The sequence below is a fragment of the Gambusia affinis genome, linkage group LG04 (genome assembly GCF_019740435.1).
Source record: "Gambusia affinis linkage group LG04, SWU_Gaff_1.0, whole genome shotgun sequence".
NCBI classification, from domain to species: domain Eukaryota; kingdom Metazoa; phylum Chordata; class Actinopteri; order Cyprinodontiformes; family Poeciliidae; genus Gambusia; species Gambusia affinis.
This window is the reverse complement of record NC_057871.1, coordinates 11,619,228-11,644,922: the sequence shown is the minus strand read 5'-3', so window position 1 is coordinate 11,644,922 and position 25,695 is coordinate 11,619,228. Positions and strand designations below refer to the sequence as shown.

General features: G+C 37.8%; 2 protein-coding genes across 4 annotated transcripts; both read right to left on the bottom strand.

Moving 5' to 3' along the window:
• Positions 1–2,181: 2,181 nt before the first annotated feature.
• On the bottom strand, positions 2,182–17,210 carry LOC122829515 (mitochondrial Rho GTPase 1-A-like). Of its 2 annotated transcripts, XM_044114116.1 has the most exons (20): positions 16,855–17,210; positions 16,213–16,271; positions 16,055–16,136; positions 14,343–14,386; positions 14,197–14,250; positions 14,005–14,057; positions 13,735–13,843; positions 12,597–12,698; positions 11,866–11,964; positions 11,636–11,744; positions 11,417–11,537; positions 11,244–11,328; positions 10,117–10,262; positions 8,682–8,782; positions 8,338–8,468; positions 7,998–8,081; positions 6,415–6,537; positions 6,120–6,322; positions 4,912–5,034; positions 2,182–3,246 (listed from the first exon to the last, which is right to left on the bottom strand). In XM_044114116.1, exons 1-20 carry the CDS (start codon positions 16,889–16,891, stop codon positions 3,129–3,131), a joined length of 1,983 nt encoding a protein of 660 aa, XP_043970051.1. In that variant the 5' UTR covers positions 16,892–17,210; the 3' UTR covers positions 2,182–3,128. The 2 variants fall into 2 exon arrangements, with proteins under 2 accessions (XP_043970051.1, XP_043970052.1); XM_044114117.1 differs by lacking the exon at positions 4,912–5,034.
• Positions 17,211–17,927: 717 nt separating this feature from the next.
• On the bottom strand, positions 17,928–24,707 carry LOC122829514 (arf-GAP with dual PH domain-containing protein 2-like). Of its 2 annotated transcripts, XM_044114115.1 has the most exons (11): positions 24,439–24,700; positions 23,895–24,025; positions 22,075–22,166; positions 21,817–21,905; positions 20,944–21,056; positions 20,709–20,855; positions 20,459–20,542; positions 18,948–19,010; positions 18,785–18,862; positions 18,410–18,638; positions 17,928–18,317 (listed from the first exon to the last, which is right to left on the bottom strand). In XM_044114115.1, the coding sequence occupies exons 1-11, from the start codon at positions 24,524–24,526 to the stop codon at positions 18,289–18,291; spliced, it is 1,143 nt and encodes a 380-aa protein (XP_043970050.1). In that variant the 5' UTR covers positions 24,527–24,700; the 3' UTR covers positions 17,928–18,288. The 2 variants fall into 2 exon arrangements, with proteins under 2 accessions (XP_043970050.1, XP_043970048.1); XM_044114113.1 differs by having other exon boundaries at positions 17,928–18,638; positions 24,439–24,707.
• Positions 24,708–25,695: the final 988 nt, after the last annotated feature.

Below are 25,695 nucleotides of genomic sequence, written 5' to 3'. Positions count from 1 at the left end.
GAGATGAAGCGGCTCCGCTCAGTTGCGCATACGTCCTCGCAGGAACGCAGAGGGATGGAGAGAACGGGGGGGTGCGGTGGGGGGCGGCGGTGAAGAAAAGAAAGGAGGAAGAGATCGAGGGATTACCAGCGATTCCTGATGAGGGGCTTCTGCTGAGGGACTCCGGGTGTCTACCTCAGCATCTGACTGTAGCTCACTGGCAGTATGATATATACAGAATCTTGCTAAAGCATCCACAACCCTAAACTTTTTCACATTGTGTCACGTTACAGCCAACTTTAATAGATTTTGGCTCTCAATCCAACTGTTCTCTGAAGCTCTCAACCAAACACAGCAGACAGGTCAGGGAGAAAGGGATGAAGTTTAAAGCCGCTTATAAAAGGTAATAAAATAACATTCAGTGTTTTAAACACCACTATTTCGTTCATCAATTGAAGAAAAGAAACAGTTCAATCATTGCAAACTGTATTTGTACACAATATTTTAAATTGTACTAGGGGCCAACAGTCTTTGTAACACTATGTGCTGTGCTGCAGTTTGAAAACGTCAGTGTTGGACTTGTCCTTTCATCTGTAGTTATTTTAATACCTAAGCCATATTAGGAAGATATGTATAAGCAATAACTGAGACTGAACTACAGTATTTGGCAATTATTTGCCTCATAATAAGCTGCTGCCCCAACTTGTTAATTCTTATCTGAATTACCATTTTTTTTTATTAATTGCCTCAACATTTAGTTCTTAGTAGCCAAACCAAACCTATTGTTGCTCAACAAAATTATTTTGTGGTTGTAATGTGACAGTGTGAAAATGTTTTGAGGTGTTCGAACACTTTTGCAAGCCAGTGTAGTTCAATAACTTGATCAGTTTAAGATTTTTAACTTAAAAGCCTCTTCATTCACACTTGACGTCCAGTTAACGTTTCCTACTTCTGCCTACCAATAACACAAAGCATGCACATTGAAAGGCACAAAGTAGGGAGTGTCAAGGGATGCAGGTGAAGTTCCTGATCATTCCAGGTTTGAAACAGAACCTTCCATCTTTGCTGTAACAATGCACCATTAAAGACAAGCACCCACTTATTACCTGGAGAGACTTCAAACGCACTTAATAGATGGGTGGAAGCCACGTTATGAGAAGACAGGATGTGTGGTCTGTCAGTATCCTGTGGTAAAACGCTGTGCTTCAGTGTGATTGCATTGCCATGGAAACAATAGAGTTAAGGTATACACATCTACTCTTTAGAGAGTTTCTTTCAATAATAACAAAAGCCGTGCAACTAAATGGACAATTTTATTAGAAGAAAAAGAGCTAAGCAAAGATGATCCAGGCACTTTGCATTCTCTTTCAAGGGCAAAGCTCAAAAATTATCCAACTAATTGGACATAAGAGTTGACTCAACTTGTTTTTGCAGGTCCTGATCCAACACCAACAGCAGAGCTGTGATGAGAGGCAGAGGTGAAGAGGGAAGAGGGTGTGAACAAAAAAAAGGAGGTCGACAAGGTGTGCAGCAGGAAAAACACCCACTAAGTGGAAAAACCTAGCTCATATAAAAATAATACAGGGCGTTTATCATGTTCTAACCACAGCCAGAGTTAAACGACTTTTTCATGAACACAGTCAGTCACTTTACACTATGTTGTAAAGTTTATCAGATGTTCAGAGATCACCCTTCTGTATATCCACCTTCTAGTTGAGTAAACAATTTGTGATATAAAATGGATCAACTACGTTGCAGAGTGATGAAGAGTCTTCCTAATATGGAATTCTATGTGATTTGATAAACATTGTGGTGTTTCATATCCAGTTAAGCACTTGGGTTTTTTAATTGGTTTGCAAATGTTCACATTCCAAGCCTGACTAACAACTAAAGGCCCAAGAACCAGTACATTACAGGAGATCAGTAAGTCCGTTTCACATAATGAATTGAGCAACTGAAATAAACTTTTCAATTATCTTCCTCTTTATTGATCATGACTGTGTGCGATATATCAATCAGATAGTTAAAAAATTTTTTTCATCCAATGCTGCCCCCTTGTGCATCAGAAAAAATTGTTTTAATAATATTCAGGAAAACCAAAAGGTAATAAAAACAATAATGAAAGATAAAGATATATTAGCAAGTTCCATTATGTTCACTAGATACAACCTGACAGACAGAAAAGAACAGATTTTATTCCACCACATTTTATAGGCATTCATTTATTGTAAACGTTCAGAAAGATTGGGCAGAAGAAATACATAAATACTGTGGCGACATTTGTGAAAATGAGTGTTTTGTGGCCACATTATTGCATTTTCAGAAACAAGAGCTGATTCTTGCAACACTCAGTTATTCTTCTCAAACTCTGCACTATCCAGCACTCAAATTAGATTGTTTAAAAAACAAAACAAAAACAAAAACTGGAATAAGCTGTTTTTTGCAGGTCACAAAAACCTGGCATGCCTAAACACAAGTGCGGCCAGTTTCTTCGTACAGAAACACATGCATACATTTGAAGTGAAAACTGACCTATGCAGGAAAACATAAAAGAGCAGCAAAGTATTTCTTTTACACACTCACCCAATGATGATCAACTGGGCTGTGCAAACAAGACAGAAATGTGTGGAAAGATTTGGCCATTTGTCTCTTATTATTATTGTTGTTTTTTGTCCATAAGCATGAGCAGAAAAGCCATTTTATATTATATACACTATTTACAGACCTCAGACAGCCCAAAAACCATTATAATGTAATTAACCTCTATCACATCAGCATGCAACCAAAAATACCTTTATCTAACTCATGGCATAGCAGCAGTTTATCTAGATCTTTATAGAAATATAAATAGCTTTAGTTATTTTTATTCAGATTAAGCAAATTATCGTATTGATACAAAATAAATATTTTATCCACAAAATGAGAAACACAAGTGGAACGAATCAGGAAAAAGTAAGAGGTTTATATGTGAACACATATTTTCTCCATCAATTAAAAGGGACTTGTAACAATAATCTATAGGTTTTAATGAGATTCTTCAAAAATCATTATATTCTAAATGCATAAAAGATTGTCCAAATGTGTCGATCGGTCAAGATTGGCCCTTTTGCATACCATGGTAACAAATGTTGGATCACTTTGCCAGGTGATCACCGTGTCTTCAGCAGTAATCTGTATACGGCGAAGCCAAGTACTGCAAACACGGTGGCCCCGACACTTGCTCTCAGCCAGAAGGTGGAGCTTGTCAGGTCTTCTTGAATTATATGTCTGTTGAGCAAAGAGGCAAAAATAAATACACAGATAGAAGGAAACAAAGAAAGACATAAAAGAGATGTGAACAGTGAAAGCACCAGAAGGGTCAAGATAGAGTTTATGCCCATTAGATTTGTCAAAACGATGTTAGATCCATCAAGAGATCCGATGATGACTGGAATCTGTCAATTTTCATCTTGAACCTGATCAGTAAAAGGTGGAAGTAACTTTCAAACAGGAAACCATATTTTGTCTCTGGTCTTCCTGTTATCTGGTTCAGAAAACAGGAAGGCCGAGTGCATTCTTCTTCTTCTGCTTTAACTTTTGTTCAAACAGGACTCCTGGAGATCAAAGATTTCATTTACCAGAGTGTATTGCAATAAAGTGGATTTGTTTTTAATATTGTCAGTTTCCTATCATGGAAATAATGGAAGCATTTCAGAAATCTCAAGAGTTGAAGAAAGGTTCTACATCCTCCGGGCAATATACAAATAGATACTGGTTTTATTCATGCTAGCCACGCTACAGAAACTTCTTTCACTCACACCATGTGACGTCTCTGCTACTCTTACCCATCAACTTTAACTATTGCAAATTCATAGATTTTTCTTGTTGGCTAGTGTTTTCAGAAAAAATATAAAACCTCATGAAACTTTCTTTTCTTGAAACATTGCATGTCCATGACCTCTTTGGATCAGTTTACTCATAAAAGACTGCGTAAGAATGTATGCCCCTCTTCAAACTAAAATAACTAAACTATCAACTACCGGTAGACAAATAACCAAGTAAAAGCCAATTTTATTTCTCTAACCTGCAAGTTTCTTTAAACTAAGACTGAAACCTCCCCCTTGCCAGGAGGAATCTATTGCATCCAGCAAAAGAAGCACAAAAAGACTAAAATCTACAAAGTCGCAAAACAGCAAAGGTATGAAAAGCCAGAGCTGGATGGATAGAGAATATGTTTTAAATGCTGTTTTTTTTATTTCTTTTAAAGAGAAACTGGGATTGGGCAGAGTTAGTAATGCTAGGTAAAAGCTTTTCAAAACCAGAAATCGGCCACAAAAACCAAATTCTGATTCACTGACTATTTGCAATTTAAACAAATATTCACTTCTTTCACTTTACCTACTGCCTCTTTGCAGTACACATCAAGTTGGCAGATAAAAGTCTAAGCAATGATAATAGTAAAAAGAAAAGAATCAGAAGAAACAACTGAAGGTGAACAACAAAATATGACAGAAGCTTTGAAATGTGAAGACACTGAAGAAACAGGCAGGCAGAGAGATGAGAGGATTAAGAGTTAGGACACGAGAAAGCGGGACTAGAAATAAGAACTTTGTTAGATGTAATGCAGATAATGAACAGTTTGAGCAGCTTACAATCCTTGTCAACAATAACGCTTAAAAGATGACATTTATAGGCCTTTACAGGTAAAATAAAGATAAACATAACCTGTCAGGAGGGAAAAACAGGACTATCTAACACACACACAAAAGCATTTTGTGTATAATTTAAAAACAAAACTTGTCTAAAAATGATGAATTACTATCAATATCACCTAACAGTCTGATTAAGAATGACAAATGAAGGAAACAAAGTAGGGAAACGGGAAGACAAGCATGCGCTGGCGAGGTCAACACATAAAAGAAGGAGAAAAAAGAAGAAGTTTCCATTAGAGACCTTCTGAGCACGACAGCGTAGAGTTTGGCCCTGACGGTCTGCAGCAGCTCAGAGTTCAGGAGGTTCTGACACAAGCAGAACGTGCACCGGTTGCAGGTGCACATGCAGCGCAGCCGGGCGTGGCTGAGGAGAGACGCAGGGAGGACACACACCGGCACAAACACACCGACGTACAGGGGGCGTAACAGACAAACAAGAACAGGACAAACATAGAAGAAAAAAGTTCAGTGTTTAAATGAGGTCATCAGGTACTTAACAAATACAGAAGTATTTCTGAGGTGAGCTCCATTTAGAAAAACAAGCCATTGTTGTTAATGTCCCTATAAAAAATTACAGGACACAGAGAGAAGCGTCTGAAAGACCACTGTAAAACTACCCAAAGGAAAATATGTCGATATAACAGAACATATGAAACAGAAATACATGAAACAACTAATTCCCATTCACTAACACAGGCTGGGAAAAGGGAGTTATATTATACTTAGTTTCACTCTTAACTACAGGATGAAAGGTGGTTTGTGTTTCTAGTTAAGAACAGCTTGACTGGCCCAAAAGTAACATCCCAAACCCAGCATTGTGAATGCATGAAGAATACAGTGCATGATGAAAACGAGTGCCACCTACAGCTGTTACATCATACAGACTATTACACAGACTTTCCTAGTTAACCGGTAAACTGTGATCATAAAAATAAAAGCATTCCCCATTTTCTTTCTCTCTCTGTTTCTAACAGTTAATTTCTGCAGGTAGGTCAAAGCTGAAAAAAAAAATACTCTGGGAGCATATACTCATAACTTCACATTACAAATTATTACATTTAAAAGGGCAAAAATATTAATACGTCAGACAACCTATAAATCTTGAAAAAAATGTAAATAAATAAATCACTGTCAGCCAGTCTATCATTCTTTAAACCAGATAAGTCATTTTAAAATGAACTTTTTTGACAAGCAAATGTAATTTACAGCTCCAATATATCCACTACCATATATGGGCAATGATGCATCATCTGGAACTAGAGCCTGCCTCGTTTGATAAGCATACCAGATTATTTTTACCTTCCCTTCCCTTTCACAACCTTCTGCTGTGTTTTTTGTTGCCTTGTTTCTATTTTGCTACTTCTATTACTTTACATTTTCCTCAATTCCAGACACAGAAGACAGTGTAGCCTACAAGCCTTAATACAAATGAAATGCCGGCATACATACGGGTACATGGCCATCGTGGTTAGCTTGGTGTAGATTTCTCTGTTTGGTTCAGCTGCCGTGTTACAGGTGAAGGACTGCGGAGGCGGCATCTTGTGCCTCCTGCAGAACTCCAGAGGGCTGCAGGCGTACATCTGCTTAACCTCGGGTAAGTCTGACTTGGCTGCGATCATCATGCACGGAGTCTTGCTGTCCATGAAGTATTGCTGTGGAAGAGACGAGACGAGACGGAGAGATCTTAAAATTCTGAGTTTTGGATGGAATTCTATTGATATGTGAACAATGAACAGCAATCCACCTTAAACACATTGGCGCAGTATTCAAATGAGTAGGGGTTGCTGACGTCATACACCAGACAGACAATGTCGCAGGCCATATCAGCATCAGTCAGGTAGTCGAAGTCTGGGAATACCTCATGAAGCTGCAAAGGAAAAAGCCGACCATGGTTTATATGCTCTGTTGTTAGGCCCGTATGATTTCTAAATTATTGAAAACAGGAACAAAATAGCAAAGTAATTGCTTTCAATAATGTTCACAGTGAAAAAGCAAGAAAAGAGTGACTGTGTTTGTTGTTGCAGTTTCCTGTCTATATGCTGTGACTGGGTCAGGTAAGATTCTGCACTGTTTGGAACCGCTGTGTGGGGCAAAACACAACACAGAGCAGCATGTTGCTATGAGTCTAGTTATCAAAAAAGTCTATGTTTAACTTACAATGTTTGGTGTATGAAGAGAGTTTCATTAGCATAACATTCTTGTTGTGCAGCCGCAAGAAAAACAATACGTAATTTTTCGCTCTATTTTTAAAACATGGAATTTGGAAAAAAATATAACTTAAAATACACAAATGTAACCTGGGTAAATTTAAGCATTAAGTTAATATAAACTTAATCTGTTAAGTCTCATTGTTATGCTCTCACATCAGCGCATCGATATATTTTTCTCCTTTGCCTTTTGCTTAAAAACTGGCTTTGACATAGGAGGAGTTAATTTTACCTGATTGTTGATTTTGCATATTAAACAGGCATTGCTTAAATTTGGCTAAACAGTCTCAGTCTGAATATACTCCATGCCTTAAGTGCTATGCCTATCATTCTACAAGTGCCACAAAACAAAAAAATTAAAAACAATTCTTTGGTATAGCAATGTTTCTTATGTAGATAATTTCTGCTAAAATAGTGTTCATGACTTTAACTGTAAAAAAATTGGAAAATAGTATTTTTGCTACTTTTCCTGTTCATAAAAGTTCAGATTAATTATGCTCTTCTATAATATAACGTGTTCTATTACTTGCAGATCATTTCTACTACTGGTTAATTGCTAAGTAGTGTGATCCGTATATATACAGGTGGTTAAAGTCAATAAAAACCATAGATCTGTATGTTGCGGCCCTTGAAACACTGACTCTATTCACCGTCTGTGACTTGTGAAGCTGCCCCAAATTCATGATTTTACTTTACCAGGAGATTAATTTGGATTAAATTGTTCTTGTGGAAAACCAACTATGCCTCCAATTTTTTTAAAAAACAATCTTAATGCTTTTGTCAAACTGAAAAGAGTATGCAATACAATAACATCACGTGAACAAGATAAGAAGCTAATATAACTGGCTCCAATCACTTCCTGGTGGCCTAGTACAAGTATATAAGCATCATGCACAACATCTATAAATTTATAAGGCTAGCTTAAATGTTGTTGTGGAGTAACATGATTTTAATTTTCAAGCTTTGAACTTCACCACCTTATATGTACACATGGAGTCTTAGAATGAAAATATGAATTTTAGTGTCAGGACTTTTATGGCGTAAATCAATATAACATATGGATTACTGAATATCATTAAAACCCACACAATGGAAAATATATAGAATTTCAAATACTCACCAGAAGGTATTTTTCCTGACCGTAAACATATGTTGTGCTGATGGCGTAGTAAGATCTATGCTCCTCTTTAATCATCTTCTGTCGCTAGAAAGAAGTGGAATGTTACATAAACATATCTACAAACCCTACTGCATGAAATAAAAATAGGTCATGTGAATAAGTAATATACAACTACAAAATCTGTCACAATATAACTTTCTGTGTTTAAAGGGAGAACAGTGAAAAAAAAACATCTGTGAAGCTACAACAAGGCTGAATCCTGCTAATCACGTCACCAGTCTTAATATGCTGTAGCTGGTCTGTATATTCTCTCTACGTTAACATTGTTTCCGGCGCCTACCATGAGGTTTCTACCCAAGAAGGCCTGCAGGAAGCCGCTCTTCCCGCTGCTCATGTCTCCAAACACGTTGCAGCGGAAGACGTTGCGCTGAGTCTGTTTTTTCTGCAGGTCAATCTTCTTAGCTCTGGTCGCTGTAGGGGGCCAAAGCACACATACAGGTATCAGCGGATCAGATCAGGCTGCTGCCGGACACAAAGCAGCTAGTGACAACAGAAACATTATTGTTGAACTGCTGCCGTTGTTTTCCAACACCACACCTGCGAGTTTATGCATTATTTTGCAAAATTACAACTTTCCTGTATTCTGTTTAATTAAGGGAAAAACACTGCACTGGTAAAATTCACCTGTAATTCCTGCTGCTTGAGACTCCTGCTCAGCAATTATTGAGTAGCCAAGATAGCCTAAATACTCCAGACATCGCTGGACATCCAAATAAGTCGTTAACCTGCAAAAACGCAAGATGAATATAATCAAAGAATGTAGAGGTTGGAAGGAAAGGAAGAAAATGACAGAACAAGGAAAACAGGAAGAATAGAAGAGGAAAGAAATTAACATGACAGCGAAGGAGAAACAAAAGATACAATGAAGGACTGAAGAAAAGAAGGAAAGACACAAAGAAGAAAGAGAGATAGGATATGATTAAGGAAAGGAAGGACAACTACAGAAGGCAAAAGGAAAGGAATAAAGGTTGGATGTAAGAAAGAAAATGAGATAGGGAGGCCACCATAATGGCAATAATGAGGTAAAGTCTCTAAATAGAAACATTTTCCCATTCTTTATTTTATATTTTCATGACTATCAAGAACTAAAAAAATACTTTAACCCCAGTCTGTACCCTGTTTTTTTTTTTTAAGAAAAAAAACCCCTCTCTTGTCCAACATTACTGAGTTAAAATCTGTCAGAATGAGCTCAATAAAAGGAGGAAACCAGTTAAGGAAAAACTTCTGATCTTCCTGTGATTCTTACAGCTCTATGAGTCTAACATAATAACCCTCTCCTGAGTGTAAAATGGCTTGAGCATGCTTAACATTTCCTTTTCCTGTTCAGTAAACCTAAATCTATTAAGCTCCAATAAGCTCTGGCAGGTGACAACACGTGCATTTCTTCCTGCTATGGCCCTAATAACATAGTAATGTGGCTGCAAATTGAAACAGGAGAGTTACTGTAAAGCAGAGGAGGAACAAATATCAGAATGGTGCAGAATGCCAGTTCTGTTGCTTTAAATATCGTTATCAACAAAGTAATCACTAAGGCTGAGCTGCGGCTACCAACCGCTTGTTTGGCTAAGAACTGGTCCAGTTGGATCCTTACAGACCTCCCAGCTTCTGACGTCTGACCTGCTGCGGCTTAGAGAGAAGCTCTATCACTTCCTTTCTGCTGTCGTCACTCACTTTGTTCCTACTTGTTTGTTATAAAAAATTTTTTACATGGGATTAATGACTGATTCTGTTCATTTTGGCCATTAAAGCTGTATTATTTTTAATTAAAGCACAACTGAAACGCCTTCACTGCCACTTCCTGTACTCTGATTCAGAGCCCTAACATAGACATACACAGACTAACCCTACAGTACATGATGCTATCAGGCCAAGCTAAATGTTGGTCTAAAGTAATAAGTACTCCATAGTTTTTAAGGAATTGTTGTTTTAAAACAAAATTCTATATCTTGCTAAAAAGTTACTTGCATGTTAGTTTTGTCTTATTTCAAGTGTACTAAGATATTAGGCAGTAGAAAGTTATGTGTTTTTGCAGTGTTCTCCTCCCATCTGCAGTACTTACGTCCACTGGGAGAGGTAGCCCTGGTAGGTGATCCAGCCTTGGTCATTGGTGCAAACAGTGTTGTTGACATCTGGACCCCAGGGCATGTAGGGGAAAACGTCAAACAAATCCCTCAGCTCATCCGGCGACAAGGCACAGTCACGATCCTGTTAGTCATTAAAGGTTTTTTATAAATACGGTTGTCCAGATCTCTAGTGCTATGGAAAAAATTTTCCTGTTTTTCAAGTTGTTTTTTTTTATTGGTCTGCTATAATATTATGATGTTAAATGTCATGTTTTCATTAGCTGTAAGTGGGATACTATCATAATTAACAGAAATAAAGGCTTTCAAAAATCCATCTGTTTGTAATTAAACTATATAATAAGTTTCACTTAAATGGGCTTTTTAATATAATTTCAATTTATTTAATCGGTATGTAAATATTCTTGCAGTTATAACCCAACCTACTGGTTTACCCTTGATCTGCAACGTTGTGTTGTATTAGATAAAGTCTATGACTCCCAGGCTGCTTTTGCTAGCAAACGTTTAGTTTAAATGCTAAACTTTTGCTAGAATTAAAAGTCCATGGTTTTTAACCTAATCAACCAACATATAAATAGAGGACTTCACTATTAATCCATGACAGACGTATGCAAAGTGTTCAAATAAGTTCAAACCAGGACGGATGAATACAGCTAAACTATGGACAGGAAAAAAGTTGAGAAATATAGATAGTTTGTTCAATTCAGTTTTGTTTTCCATACTAACCCAGGCCTGGGAAAAAAAATATTAATCTCAAAACCACCATAAAGAAAATCAAAAACCTGAGATGAATCCATCCTAAGAGAACAAACCTGACTGGATGTAGCTAAACATTTCTAGATGGAGACTAATCACTACAACATATAGACGACACGATATGCCACTTTCAACCTTTGACTTTCCCTTTAACCACCGGCTTATTCTCAGGTAAATCCCGCTTCCGTGCAAGCAGGTTAAATCGCTCCTCAGCTCCTCACGGGTGGGGGTGGTATTGGCAGGAGGAGAAGTATGTTGGTTTGTATTTCTGGTACTGAGCAGCTTCCTGCGAGTGTCTTGTCAGGACAGAGGCTAAAGCAAACAGAAAACAAGCTGCACAGGGTCGTACCTTGTCGTGTTTGTCAAAGACGCTCTGCAGGAAGAGGTAGGCATTGTGATTGAGCTCTGTGGTGCAGTCAGGAGGAATTTTCAGCCTAAAAAGAGCAAAGCGTTTGCTCATATTTAAACACAGAGGTAAAAGTTGCACTGTATAATATCTATGATACATCAAGTGAGACTCACGGGGGGAAGAGATAGTCCTGATTTAACTCCAAGTCGTCATCGTATCCGAACCTCCTAAGAACTGTCCAGGTCGTTTCATGACGACCGCGCTGAATAAACAGCGTGTGCAGAAACAGGAAGCCTGCAGAGGGGGCATAAAGGTGCGAAGAGGCCAAATACAGTCAGGAATAAAGCAAGACTGGCACATGCATGCATGAAAACGTAATTAAAGGTTCCAACCTTTTAGAGTGAGTCCATTATGCTGCACTCCATCAATCAAATTCTTCCTGACCACGTTTTTCACGTCCTCCAAGGCCTGAGGCTCCAACGGGCTGTTGAAGCACACTCGCTGACACAGGAGAATATTTGTTAAGACTAAATTATATTTGTTAAGACTAAAGACACTGAAAGTTAACTTGCAGAATTTTGCATCTGGTTGAAAAAAACAAACAAACAAACAGCCGATTCACCTGGAAGAAGTTGAGCTCATTATCATTGAGGATTCCATCATTGTCCAAATCCGACACTTTGAAGATTCGGGTCAGCGCTTTTACACAAAGAGGCTTCATCTGGAAGGACAGATTCAAGTAACAAATTCAAAATTAATAAAAGAAAAAAAAAAAAAACACTTAGTCAGCCAGAAACTAAGTCCTTTTATATCTTTTATGACTAGTGTATCTAAGTAGTGGCAGTTTACACCACTCTTTGGTGTGTAGGTTAGCAATCTGCTGCATCACAGATTTCAAAAATAAAGTCTTATAAATCCCAAAAAAGCTTCTAAAAGGAATCTATTTCCAACGGAGGATAATCAGGTGTTTATTCACACAGAGCTCTAAACAGAATCCTGTGCTTCAGCAGCTAAAGGAACGTGGAAAAAACCTTTAACTCTCAGAAAAGTCCAGTTCTGTCTGTCACATCTACTTATTCTACACAAAATACGCACAGCATACTGTACACTGTTAGTATCTCAAACTTCATTTGTGATGCTAATTACTAGTAATCAGATGTTTAATATCCAGAAGACAGGGTTAAGTACTACTGTGTTTGTTAAGAGTTCATAAAAGAAAGACCTGAACTGAAAAAAAAAATTAAATCAGTGACCAGAAATTTGCCACTAAAACTCTGATTGGTGCATCTATATTCACCACAGGTCTTGATGCAAAGTAAGAGAGGTGCATAATTTGTTCTTTTTGGCGCTTACGTCTTTTTTCTCAGGACAGTAGAGGGGACCTGTGGGATGGAGGACTGCCTTTTGGGCATAGTAGAACAGCTCAGAGATGTTCTTCAGGTTCTTTGCCGAACACTATGAACAGAAGAATAAAACAAAACTTATATATGCGTGTTTTTCCTATGTTCACATGCAGGTTTGAAGCCCTGATAAAAAGAAGCACTGCTTAAAGAGCTGCTCTAAGTAGCAGTCAGACAGGGTATTAAGACACGCGATCCGTCTAAGCAACGCTTCAGACTAATTGGTGCGTCTGAAAAAGCAGCCGCAGGTGGAGCTTTGTTTAGAGATCATCGACATGTAAGAACTTCCTGTCGGGAGTTCAAGACAAACTGAGGAAAAGTAGAAAATTTATTTGATTGTTTGTTTTTTTTATCTCAATAGAAGACACAGAGTGATTTTAAGAAAAATGTAAAAAAAATCACAATGAGCTCTAATGTACTAACATGATAAGATCGCAGTTCCCTTTGGGCTGAAAAGCAACAATTTAAATGTTGAAAGATTTATGTAAAGACTTATATAGAGCAATCAGATTATATAGAGAGAATATGCTGACTAAATGAGACTGATGTGTGTTTTGGGAGGTGATAACAACCAATAGATGCTATCTACCTGCCAACTTGTTGCTTGGGAGTGATGCCAGAAAAAGCATAATGGTGAGGAGTTTGTTGAACTCTACTGGGACTTTAACAGGAACTAAAGCACTTTGATCAGATGAAGCAAAGACTGAGCGTTTTCAGAAACAAACACTGCAGGTTTATTTGAAACAAAGCGTTGACTTAAAGTATGGTGGAGGATCTGTCCTAGTAATGTTGGCCTGTTTCTCCTGTACAAGTAGTGGCGCTCTTGTTAGAATTCATGCTACTCTGAAATCTTTGAAATACCAGAAGGAAATGAAAATAAATAAAAATCTGGCATTATTGGATTTTCAGGGGGGTTTTTTCAGTATGAGATTATACAACTGCATTAAAGGATGAATTTATTTCAATGCCTTTTACGCTTTTGTACCAGGAATGCCAATGAATTTAGAGGATGTTGTGTATATAATTTGATTATGTATTTTTCATTGAACAAACTGCATGATATTATTCTTGCAAACGTTACACTCTCTCACCTCAACACATGTCTCTATATCACTGTACTGGTTCATAATGGGAAGAATGGTCTCCATGCTGCTGTGTTCCACCAGGTCTGACTTGTTCCCCACCAGGATAAGAGGAACTCTGGGCACATTAAAACAAACATGTCAAAAACCAAAACAAGCAGTAAAAAAACATGGAATTTTGAAGAGGGCTTCTCTTTCTATATCATTTTTTTAAAGTCTTAGAGGAGCAGTAGCTAATTTCACAATCTGCTCTCCGCTGCATGGTTTAAATGTGCACACCTGCTATCCTTGTCTGTGTTCTCGGTGATGAGAGGAATCCAGTGACTTGTCACCTATAAAGATATTTAGGACAGAATATATTATTTCTCAAATTTTTAGTCTTCCAACAATCACACTGACGGTGTCATGTGCTGAAAAGTTTAACTGATATGTAAGCAAATTATGGAAATGCCAGCAGCAGAAGAGGCTCGCCTTCTCGATGGATGTCTTGTTGTTGACAGCGTAGACGATGCAAATCACATTTGCCTACAGGAGAGATCAGCAGAGTCGGCCATTAGGCTTTCGCCTGGAGTTAAACACTTTGAGCTGGCTGAGCTAAGCATAATTCACTGACTGACCTTAGAGATCTCCTGAAACAACTGCTCGTCTGTCTGCTCTGCCTCTGTGGAAGGAGCACAGGTAAAGCATCTTACAAACGTAGTCGTACCTTTCACATTTTGTCATGCTGTAACCACAGACCTTGCTGTATTTTATTAAAGTTTTATGTATTAGATCAACACAAAGTAGAGCCAAATGGTCAGCAAAAAAGAAAAGGGACACTTTATTTATATTTAACATAACAAATCTGATAGATACAAGCTGAAATTCCTAATACCCCAAAATAAAGTCACCTAATAAACTCTTTGAATTAGCAAATAGAGTCCACCATTTGTAATTTCATCGCAGTATAAATCCAGTTGTTCTTTGAAGACCTGCTTAGTTTGTTAGAGAACATTAGTGAACAAACTACAACATGAAGACATGTAGAACATAGCAGACAGGTCAGGGAGAAAGATGCTCAAAAAAATTCTTCAAAAATTAAGAGCCATAAACAGTTTGACACAACTGCAAACCCCAAAAAATAGTTTTCCACTTAAACCGACACACCGAACAAAGAGAAGCAGTTCAGAGGCCCGCAGGAGGGGCGAACAATGTGGTGTAAAAATGTACCACAATATTTTGTGATATTTTTTGGACAATAATAAGTGGCGATAAATAACTACCTACTTTATTGCAGTCTTTTTTAGGTGACTATATGGCAGTGACTGCAGTAAAAATCCCACAAACAAAAATACGGCTCCTAAAAACATGCCATTTGAAATTGCCTTCTTATTTTTACATAAAAAAGTGAGACTTGTATCATTAAACTGCACACAATAATCATATTTTCAAATGTATTAATATTCTCATGAACCAAATGGTGGACAAAATAGCAACTTAAACTTAAACTCCTGAGAATATAGGATATTTGGAGTATTCACTCATGATATAGACATATTCTCATCATCACAAGACATTTCTCAGTAAATTATGAAAGATAATGGTGGCAGTATAATGGTGTGGAAATGCATTTCTTTAAGCAGGGACATGGTAGTTGGTAAAAGTTTTTGGGAAGATGCATGGAGGTAAATACAGGGTAATTTTGGAAGGAAAACTGTTAAACCCAGATGCTTTCCATCCAACCAAACTTGAGCTGTTTTGCTAAGAAGACAAAACAAAGATGTGAGTCTGTAGTGAAAGAAATGGTGGAAACAAAATTAAAACACAGTTTAAGAAATTGTTGATTCTGAAAAGGTGAATACATATCCATACTATAGTTAAGAGACAATGTCTAAAAAAAACTATAAATCATGCATAACTTTACAATTACGCATATTTATGTTGGTCTATCAAAGCAGTCTGGAGCCTTTACTATGCAAATAGCTATTTTTTCACTAAGTCCAGCTAGATAAAACTTATTTATATAAAATATATGCATAAAAAAGACCATTTATATTTTTTTGATAAACATCTGCAAACTAAAATTGGTCATTTTCAGCTATCCACAATTTAATTTCTATTATTAGGTTCTACAATAAAAAATAAGACATAAATTTGCATGCATTTTTGTCAAAGCAAGTTGCAGACCTCTGGTCTATCAGGACAAATCCTAACAGAATAACATAGTTGCAAAGTTGCAAAGTAACAAAATAATAATAAAAAAAAAAACTTCAAGAGGTATGAATGTTTTAAGTCACTGTATGGGGAGGATAAAACACAGATGAGACGGATGGATCTGGCCTCTTTGTACCTGAATAGTCCACAATGTGTGTGGGGACTCTTTCTGGTGTCACATCTGCTGGTATGGTGATCTCCTCGACGCGATAGGGAACCTGAACAGAAAACACTCATTACTGCATGTTAAACTGGTCAGTAGAAAGCAGTAGTGTAAAAGTAAACAGCTCATACCACTTCAGGAAATTCTTCGCTGACCAGGGACATGATGAGGGACGTCTTCCCCACCTTGGCTGGGGAGGGAGGTTAGAGATAAATATTGCATTTGAGCTGAAAATCCTCATTAAAAATAATTCACAAATAGATTAAACTCATTACAGTGCATTTGCTAGGATTAGAGGGCATCACTTAATTGATTAAACATGAGGTCACTGACCCACACTTTTTGAATTTATGAAACTGTCTTACAGAAATAAAATATGTGCATAGTGCCCTTCATCCTGTCATCTCCAAAAGCTGCAGCTAATCACTTGCATTAAGAAAAGCATGCAGGAAAAATGCTCACAAGGAATAATACAAGGGTAAGTACATACTTTTAATAGTAATAATAATAATAATAATAATAATAATAATAATAATAATAATAATAATAATAATTATTATTATTATAGTGTGTGGAATAATTACAAAAGACCAGTTAGATAATTTCAGAGTAAGATGAGAGACATCCACTGAGCCTCCATCATCATCATCATCATCATCATCATCATGAAGACACTCAGCATCACATGCTCTGGTGGGAGCATCTGTGTCATTTAAAGTGAACAGAGGCTGACTCTGCAAACACATCGACAGCTAAACCAAAGCGTCACTCACGTTCCCCCACAAGCAATATCCTCACGTCCTTGCGCATCTTCTCCAACGTCTTCAACAGAGTTGATGCAGAGGTCTGCGCTCAACATTCATGCTCCTGCCCCGGTGCAGAGGAGGGGCGACAGCCAGCCAGCTCACCGCGGCCTGGCCCGCTCGCTAACGGCTATGTCCGCATTTCAATTCCGCTGCGCGCTGATTCCCAGTGAGCGACGCATCCCTACACGTCGGCACTGCACAGCCAGTTTTAACATCCGGGGTGACAGCAGGGTGTGTTATAAACTAATACTCCGCCTGGCCGCCAGTCTCAGCCGGACAGACTTTCAGCTCCCAGCCGTGACGAGGCAGCGAATCAGAGGACGTTTCTGCGCCCGCGACACTGCTTCATCAGCGGACAGAGCTCCGCCACGCCTCCTCACTTCTGCTAACACAGGATTAAACATGTCAAATATTTCAGATATACGTACAAAGTACTCGTCACTTTTGCAATATTGAAATAAACACTTTTTGAGTAGCTTTAAAATAGAAAAATGCATTTGTGTTGTCGGTCATTTGTCTTAGTTGGCTTTCTCTGGTACACGAAAACTGCATCCGAGTGTGTCATCTGAATATTTTGACATCTTTATATAAAGGTTAGTCAACTTGCGCCAACGTGTGGCAATAAATGAAAAACGCCATAGACAAACGTGGAGAAGAGGAGGTGGAAAGCAGATGAAAGATGATTTACTTTAACAAATGTAATATTAGCCAGTGGGTAAATATTGTGTACGGCACCTCTTCTACTGTTAGATTTATGTTCCAGTAAGAGATCCTGAATAAAAAAATAGTCAAACTCAAGTTCAGTTCCAACATTTTTATGATTATGTTCACAGATATGTAGGTCGTTTATAGTTATACTGTAGTAATACTGTAATGCGTGTTGTTGTTTTTGTTTGTTCTCAGCTAGATGTAGATTAGGCCATGCTATTGAGTTGATCTGCATTTCTAGAGAAATGTTTGAAGAATCTTTGCTCAGTGGCACAATGGATGAAGAGACATGTATGGATGAATTGATAGCTCAGGAAAAACAATAGATGTAGTAAAGGAATCTAATATTTATTACTGTTTGGTTAGAGTCACAGACAGTAAAAAAGATTTTAAAATGTGCAAATTCAGTTACATAAAAAATATACACCAAACATGGTTAATGTGCTGTTTGAACTTTGGAGTGATTATTCCAGTTGTTTTTTTTTTAAAAATCTGAAGTAAGAATTTCAATAAATACAGTATAGAGTTTCATTAAATTCATAAGGCATGCTGAAAAAAATGCTTTTCTACATCCACTAAAACAATAACTATTACTAAGAAGATGCTGCCTCTGATCTACATCGGCCCCAGGAAGCCACAGCAGTTCAGCTGTAGGAGTAACTGCTCCAGAGTCCCTTTGTCAAAACATCCCAGTCATTTCCCTCTCCTCAAAGTGGCTTCATCTGTAGGGAAGCAAGAAAGAGAATTGGTAGTGAGGGAGCCTCTTTGATCTGAAATGCTCTGCTTGGGGTCTGATGGAACAACGTCATCGTACTGGCGTAATCCTCTGGGGTCATGGGCTGTGAGATGACCTTTCTGAAGGCCTCCATCCACTCTCTTCTCTCCTGCTCCTGCTCACACATGAACACAAACTGCCTGCTTGGAGTTTCCATTGCGATCCCACAGTGCCACCGGCCTGACCTCGTGCACCGGCCGCTGCTCTCTGACACAGAGTAGCCGTGGTCTTGGGACCCGATAAAGACGGCGCCTAGATCTGTGGCATCCTAACAATTTGGTGCAGAGAAAAGAGTTTTGAATGCAACCAGAAGGAAATATTTAGTTTGCATGATAATAAAAAAAATTTTTAAGCTATAAATACACTTCAACAGAAACATTCATGTGCATTTATTAGAAAATATCAGCTTATTACCAGTGGAGATTTACAGTACAGGAGTTTCCTGTTCACTGAGCACAGAGTGAACCACCTCTTTTTGAATGGCTCACGTTGCTGAAAAACACAAATGCAGCATTTTGATAAGGACGGCAGATGGACTAGGCCAGATAAATACATAAATTATGCTAGAACAACAAACCGTTGGGCCGGTTTTCTCCATATAGCCCTCTTTCAGGCAATGAGTTGTTATCTGAGGTATTAGCTGTTCAAAAGAAACAAAAACAATACAGGTAAAATTGCTAAATTAAAATTTATAGTGGTTTAAATAGTCAGCAGCTCAGATGAGCTCAATTCTAATGATTTTTATGTACTGTAGGAAAAATGTCTTCCTATAAACATGAACTAGATTAGTGTAGATGCTGTACACTGCTGTGGTGTAGATGGATGAGTTCAACAGAAACACGGGTAGTACACAAGAGTCAAGGAAAGGAGAATGGTATGAAGTGGAGTGGCAGGGCAGTAACAGATGGATAACTTCAAGGTATGAAACACATACTATGAGGTATGGTTTGAAGATGATGGTAGTGGCAAAAAGACAAAGCTGGAGATGTTAAGACTTCCATTGGAAGGAACCGACATGGACAATGTCAGAAATTACAACAATTCTTTGTAAAAGTATCAATAACCCTGAAGCTCTTTCACATTTGGTCAAGTATCCCATATTTGTAAAGAAAAAGGAAATGATTCTGATTCTGATTCTGTCATTTAGAAAACCTATATTTTAAAAAAGTACCTTTGTCTTAAATCCCTTTGAAGCAAATCTTTTGGAGCATCTCTTTCCCAGCTTTGCATGTTTAGAGAATTTGCTGCACATGCATCTTTGCAAAACACCTCAAGCTCAGTCAGATTGGATTTTCAAGCCACCCATCAGTTTTCTATAATCATTTATCCTTACAAAGGATAAACGACTGCACTGACGCACATCTTCAGCGGTCATTGGGCAAAAGGCAGGATATACTCTGGACAAGTTGCCAGTCCTTCACAGGTAAACAGACACAACCATACATTCACACCTAAGGGTAATCTAGAGTAGCCAATTAACAGTCAACAAAAAACATTTGCCATTTTTCTTCCACTTGACAAATATTCACTTCTGTTTTTGCCCTACCAAGAAAATCTCTCACAATATACTGAGCAGTGACTGTTTTGTGACCAAATATGAATAAGATTGTTTATAATCTGCTCCACGGCAAAGTCAGTGAAGGTGGTAAAGATGGAGCTGCCACCAAGGAGGAAAAGAGTAATATCACAGAAAAGGTAAATAAAGGTAATGAGGCAAAGTATGCAGAGAATTAATGCTACAGTGGAAGATCCTGTGGGTGGAGTGAGTTAGAAAATTCACTATAGTGACTCATAAATAGCCAAAAGAAGTAAGAGTAAAGCAAATGTAACCTAAGCCTATAAATTGTGTCATGAGGTTTGGTAGTGGGTCTAGTAGGAACAACAATATCTGTAGGCGAGCTAGAGCAGGGGTTAAATTAAACTCTTTGTATCGAAAGTAACACTGTCTTGGAATATTGACCTATGAGTGTCAGTCACACATCCACATTCTGACTCAACATGGTTAATGTTCATTTTGTTGTGAACCAATGAAGATGACAAACTTGGATCACATCAGTGTTTGGTAAAGTAGAGTAAAAGTTGTCTCACATCACTGTGTTGCAGAGTGGGGTGTTTCTTCAAGAGATACGCCAAGCGTGTGGCACGAATAGCATTGAAGAATGATACGATGATCTGAAAGGAGTAAGAGATACAACAAATTAAGATAGATGAGAAGATTTTGTAAAAGTGGACTTTCTGCCAGCTCTATTTATTTAGTTAGTATAAATGGAAGAATTTATATGATTTCCATATATTTGGATTTGCTCTGATGCCAGATATATAAGACAAGTTGCTTTACCTGCCCATTCTCATGGTAAACAAACAGGTTCCTTGTACGCTCATCCTCCAGATAGGAAATCTGCAGCCCATGAGGATGACCAATTTTCTCTGGCTGGAAATGTGCATTAAGATCCTTCATGCTGATAATTGCCTTGGGAACCTTGGACTTGATTTTCATGAGAAAATGTAATTAGTACAGAGAAAAAATCTCAAGAAGTTAATGTAATCATGCTTTTAAATTGAAAAGAACTTACATCCTCCTTAGTGAAGTATCTGAGGGTGAAATCCTTCTGCGACAGCACAAAGATTCTCTTGAGAAACTGTTTGTTGTCTCTGCCCTTTTTCCATAGTGTTGATTCAAATAAATCTAAAGTGGGTACATTACATAGATTAAAATCAAGTTCCCATTTCAAAAGCCCCAGTAAAGCTATCCTTTCCATAGATAAAGAAGAATCCAGCATCACATTAATAGTCATTTAACAGTGTCGCATACACAATTTTGTCACATGCGAAGGCAGGCTTTAAGACAACAAATTTTGCTCCCAGATGATGCTGCTCTCACAAGTTTTATGTATCACACTTGCACCCTCCTACAGAATCACTCAAATGATACTCCAATCTATCACAGCAATCACCTAGTAATATCATTACTTAAGCTCATGATATCCTTTGCAGCCACTTTGTCTGCGCTGGTGAACATTCATTCTGCTTGGTATGCTGAATGTTTGAAGGTGAAACTGACAGCATGGCCTGGTATATGAATCATTTTTTAATAATCAAGTGATCATCTGAGAGCATTCATGGAAATTGAACTTTCATCCTGAAATGATCATTTGATTCTTAAATATTAAAAAAATGAGATGACTAATTTAATGTTCTGATGCAGTAGAACTCTATGGATCACACATTCTTGATCCCAGTACACATGCACTTTAAGGAAGAGTGCATCAAAAGAAATGTACAATCTTCAAAGATGTGACAACACTTGATTTATTTCCACTTGATTAGACCTTTATAAAGTTTAAAAAACAACACACACACACACACACACACACATGGAACAGTGTGACAACAGCACCATTTAACTTTTAAGTGGGACATGTTCTTGAAAAGTTCAAGTGGATTACCAAAGTTGTAAGTCTGCAGAAACTTATTGTTTTCTCCCGTGAATTCCCGTCTTTCATACTTTGCATGGATCCATTGTTCCTTAAGAACACTGAAACAAAGCATAAACACACGTTGCTTTGGGTGGCAGAAGTTGTTTTTTTTATTTACTGAAGCTTTTGCTCCATATCTGTGTCCTATTGAGACAGTTTAGTATTAGCTATCGATCTATGCTAAGCTGATGAGGTGAATAAGTGTCAAATGTGACAAAGGTCACTCACATGCAGTCGTGTTGCTGTGGCCTGTAGTAGAAGGCAGGGACACATTTCTCGAAAAAGGCTTTAGCAACAGAATTCCCCCGCTCTTGCATGAACTGAAATCACAGCATGATGGGTATTAAAATGCTACAAAAGGACAGTACATGTTTATTCAGTTTCCTTCAAATGTTTTAAGCTTAACTGGATACATGAAGCAAACCTTTTTTTATTATAAATCATGACGTACAACAACAACTGACATGAATAACCGTTGAAAAAATTACATCATGTCTTTTTTTGTCAAAACATCAGTCAAAAAGCAGAAGTCATGATTTAGTTTGTATAACCCCATTCACCACTAATAACTGGAAGTCATCCTCTTTTTCATGACGTTTGACTCACTTACCTTTGGCTTGGCTCACTGACCTATTAAAAAAAATCCTTACAAACAAGGAGATTTCTATAAATGTCTTCTAGCAACCATGCTAGGCCCTCAATGTTACAAACTCACTTAAACACACCAAAAACAAAGACTTTATGGAACATTTGCATAATAGGCTTGTTGTTATTATTATCTATCCAGCAGAACATCTCCTCTGACTGGTAGGCAAACAGTTTTATTTCAAAATCCAGAAAATATCGTATTTGCTAAAACATACACAAATATTAATGACATCTAAATATTTTTTGCCCCCCTAAAACTGTAAGGACTTGAACAGGGACCCTGGTAATCTCTTACTGAAGTCCCAGCCCAACTCTTTATGTACAGATTTTGAATAATCAAAACGCCTTTGTCCTTCTACATTTTTAGATGCTCTGGTGTAAGTTTCCTGCAGTTCTTAAGCCCATTGTCCTGTTGTCTCACCAAGTCTTGGCCAAAATTCAGCAGACACACAGTTAATAATAAATAACTAACTGAATAAGAGGCGCCCAGTTTTTGTCTTGCCCCAGATTATCAGTCTTCCACCTCTGTGCAGCTGGTATGGACTGTTTGTACTGGTATCTTGATTTTGGTTTTCCCTAAGGGTTTTGCTGTTTATCAGTGTTTAAAAGCTGGAATAATTTTTAAGCAACCCCTATTTTATCACTGTCATTTGTAATAGTAATTGTCATTTACTTGCTAAGTGATGTCTGTGGAGTCTTACTATTTCTTCAAGATATCCAAGGACTTAACTCAACCTAAATGAACCAAGTGGAAAGTACAATCCTAGAGGAAATATCAGCTGTTTTTCTCTTGTGAAAAATCTTTAATGCTGATAATGATGGTAGAATAATTATTTTTGAAAAAAACTTTCAACCTCTCCCAGAGTGATGGGAACTCAATGTTCTGAACAAATGATGCACTAAAACCATCAAAGAAGTGATGTGGCTTACTACTAAACAAATACTAAAGTCCACAGATGAACAGCACAGAGTTAAAGTATATTGCCCAAGGACACAACAACTAAGATGAACGGAGCAATTCAAACCCCTTACAGGCTAGAGTTTGTCCTATAGCTGGTGGGATACCAGCTACAGGACAAACTTATCTTCTGAGTTTTTCCTTTTCCTTTGCCATTATTCCTTCAAGACCAGCACTAACTTCAAACAGCGTCAAGATTTGTAGAGTGGACTTAGTTTGAAACACTTTCTATATTTTAGTTTTCTTCTGATAAAATGAGTAATAACATGTTATATAAGCCATTATTCTTCTTTTACAAGAAAAAAAACCCCATAGGAACTGAAACACTGTCCACTGTCTCTTTCACAGAACTGTGCATTTGAGGAAAATCTGATCAGACACTGAAAGAAACATGATCTCGCATGCAAACTGGAAAAAAAAAAAAAATATTACAAATCATTACCTGCACTAATGAATCTTCCCAGTAATCCAGGCGTATGGATTTCACTTTGCTGACACCGGACAGGTTGCGGTGCATGCCCGAACAGTTTAGGCACACAAACACACCAAGAGTGTATGAGGCCCAGTCAGGCTCTGTGAGTGTGAAAGACCACAATTTTTACTTTGTGAGATTGACCAAAGCAGATGAAAAAGTTAGTGTTCTGTCTATGTCTTCCTGTCACACAGGGAAATACTGTCTAAACTGTCCTCATGGCAGCAAATGCTGGGAGTTATAAAAGGAACAATTGGGTCATAACACAATTATACAGGAGTAAGAGCTTCCGTTAATACAAATTTTTACTGAAACGTGACCAAAGCAATAGAACGCAACTTTAAATGCTCTGTTAATCAAAATGTCACATGTATCCAAGTGACTATTTACTGCTTTTACTTTGTTAAATAAGATCATTACAATATAATCAGGAATGGATTAAAAAAATGTTTTGAAAGCTCTAGTATGCAGTACAAAATGTCCAGATATCATAAATCTGAGAGAGCATACTCACCAGGAGCTGCACAGTCAGCACATTGGTTGTTTCCCGGCTGCTGCACCAGATCCAGCAGGATTTTGTCGTTTCTGCTCTGACTGGCCATAGAGGAAAGTTTGCCGTCACCCAGACAGCTAAAGCCAGAGGAAACAGCTACTAGGCATCAACTCCATTCTGACTCCAGTCTGAGCTGTTCTGCTCTGGGGCAGATAAAAACAGAGTTTCTTCTCACTGGGCCAGTATTTCCTCTTAACAGGGCAGCATTTTGAAGTTTATTGTTCTGCATACAAAACACAGAGGTCCAGGAATAACTTAGAAAGGAAGTGAAACAAACGCCACTTTGCTGCACAGCGATTGACTTACCGTATCAGCTTATTCGCTTGCAGCTCATAAAAAAAAGTTGGAGTTTGACTGGCAAGGAGGAGATTTTATCTTGGTGGAGTTACACTATAACTCTGTAAAACTATTTCCTTCAGTTTACAGTATTTTATAAGCTACTAACTAAAGGGAGAATAGGCACTAGTTTTTCTTTCCTCTGTTAAAATGTTTCACTTGATTAGATATGTAATTTGTTAAACAATCCACTTACTTTTTTTGAACACTTCAACAGCAGAAAGAAGGCATGAGATGCTTTGTAGATTATCTGGAGAACCATGCTGGTATCAGAGCAGGACTTTTAAGGGACACAGACGTGCCAATCAAGTTGAACACAAGCGAGTAAGGGATTGTCCATAAAGACGAAGGGAGGAAAGGTTTGGACACACTGAGTGACCTGAACAATTGCCTATACAGAATAAGGAAGCTTCCAAAAGCTTGTTTAATACCCTGTAGTCAGAGATGGCTTTATCATGTTTCACTAATGCAGCAAACATCAGTAACAAAAGCAGATATGTCAGTTACCCCCAATGAAGAAGTTGGACTCTTTGCAACATGATATAATTTACTACAACAACAAAAAATGTTCTCTCTTTCATTGAAAGACATTTAAGAGACAAGCCTGTCATGGAAGCCCATTTCTGTCACGTCCTATCTTAATGATGAGTTTTATAGTTAGAAATATGAGATTTAAAGTTGGAAATATGACCGAAACAGAAACCTGTGTGGTAAATGTGACTACATCAGGTAGTTATGCGTTTATTGTAACTCTAATGATTCTCTGTAGGGTCTCCCTGTCAGATGAAGAACTGCTGCTGAACCAAGTTTTGATGTGCAGAGCAGTGGTAGGACAGCAGGAAGTGTTGTGGCAATTTAATCTCTCTCTCAGAGTTCTCAAGA

Excerpts from the sequence above, each read along its gene's own strand:
- LOC122829515 (XM_044114116.1), bottom strand. The coding sequence starts at position 16,891 with ATGCGCAAGGACGTGAGGATATTGCTTGTGGGGGAAC. Across the intron at positions 11,329-11,416 it reads CAGGACTATCTCTTCCCCCC|GCTGAAAATTCCTCCTGACT; the intron begins GTGAGTCTCACT and ends TGCTCTTTTTAG. Across the intron at positions 6,538-7,997 it reads GTCAGGAAAAATACCTTCTG|CTTCATGAGGTATTCCCAGA; the intron begins GTGAGTATTTGA and ends TTTCCTTTGCAG.
- LOC122829514 (XM_044114113.1), bottom strand. The coding sequence starts at position 24,526 with ATGGCCAGTCAGAGCAGAAACGACAAAATCCTGCTGGATCTGGTGCAG. Across the intron at positions 24,026-24,438 it reads TGCTGACTGTGCAGCTCCTG|AGCCTGACTGGGCCTCATAC; the intron begins GTGAGTATGCTC and ends TCACACTCACAG. Across the intron at positions 21,057-21,816 it reads TCTGCAGACTTACAACTTTG|ATTTATTTGAATCAACACTA; the intron begins GTAATCCACTTG and ends TACCCACTTTAG.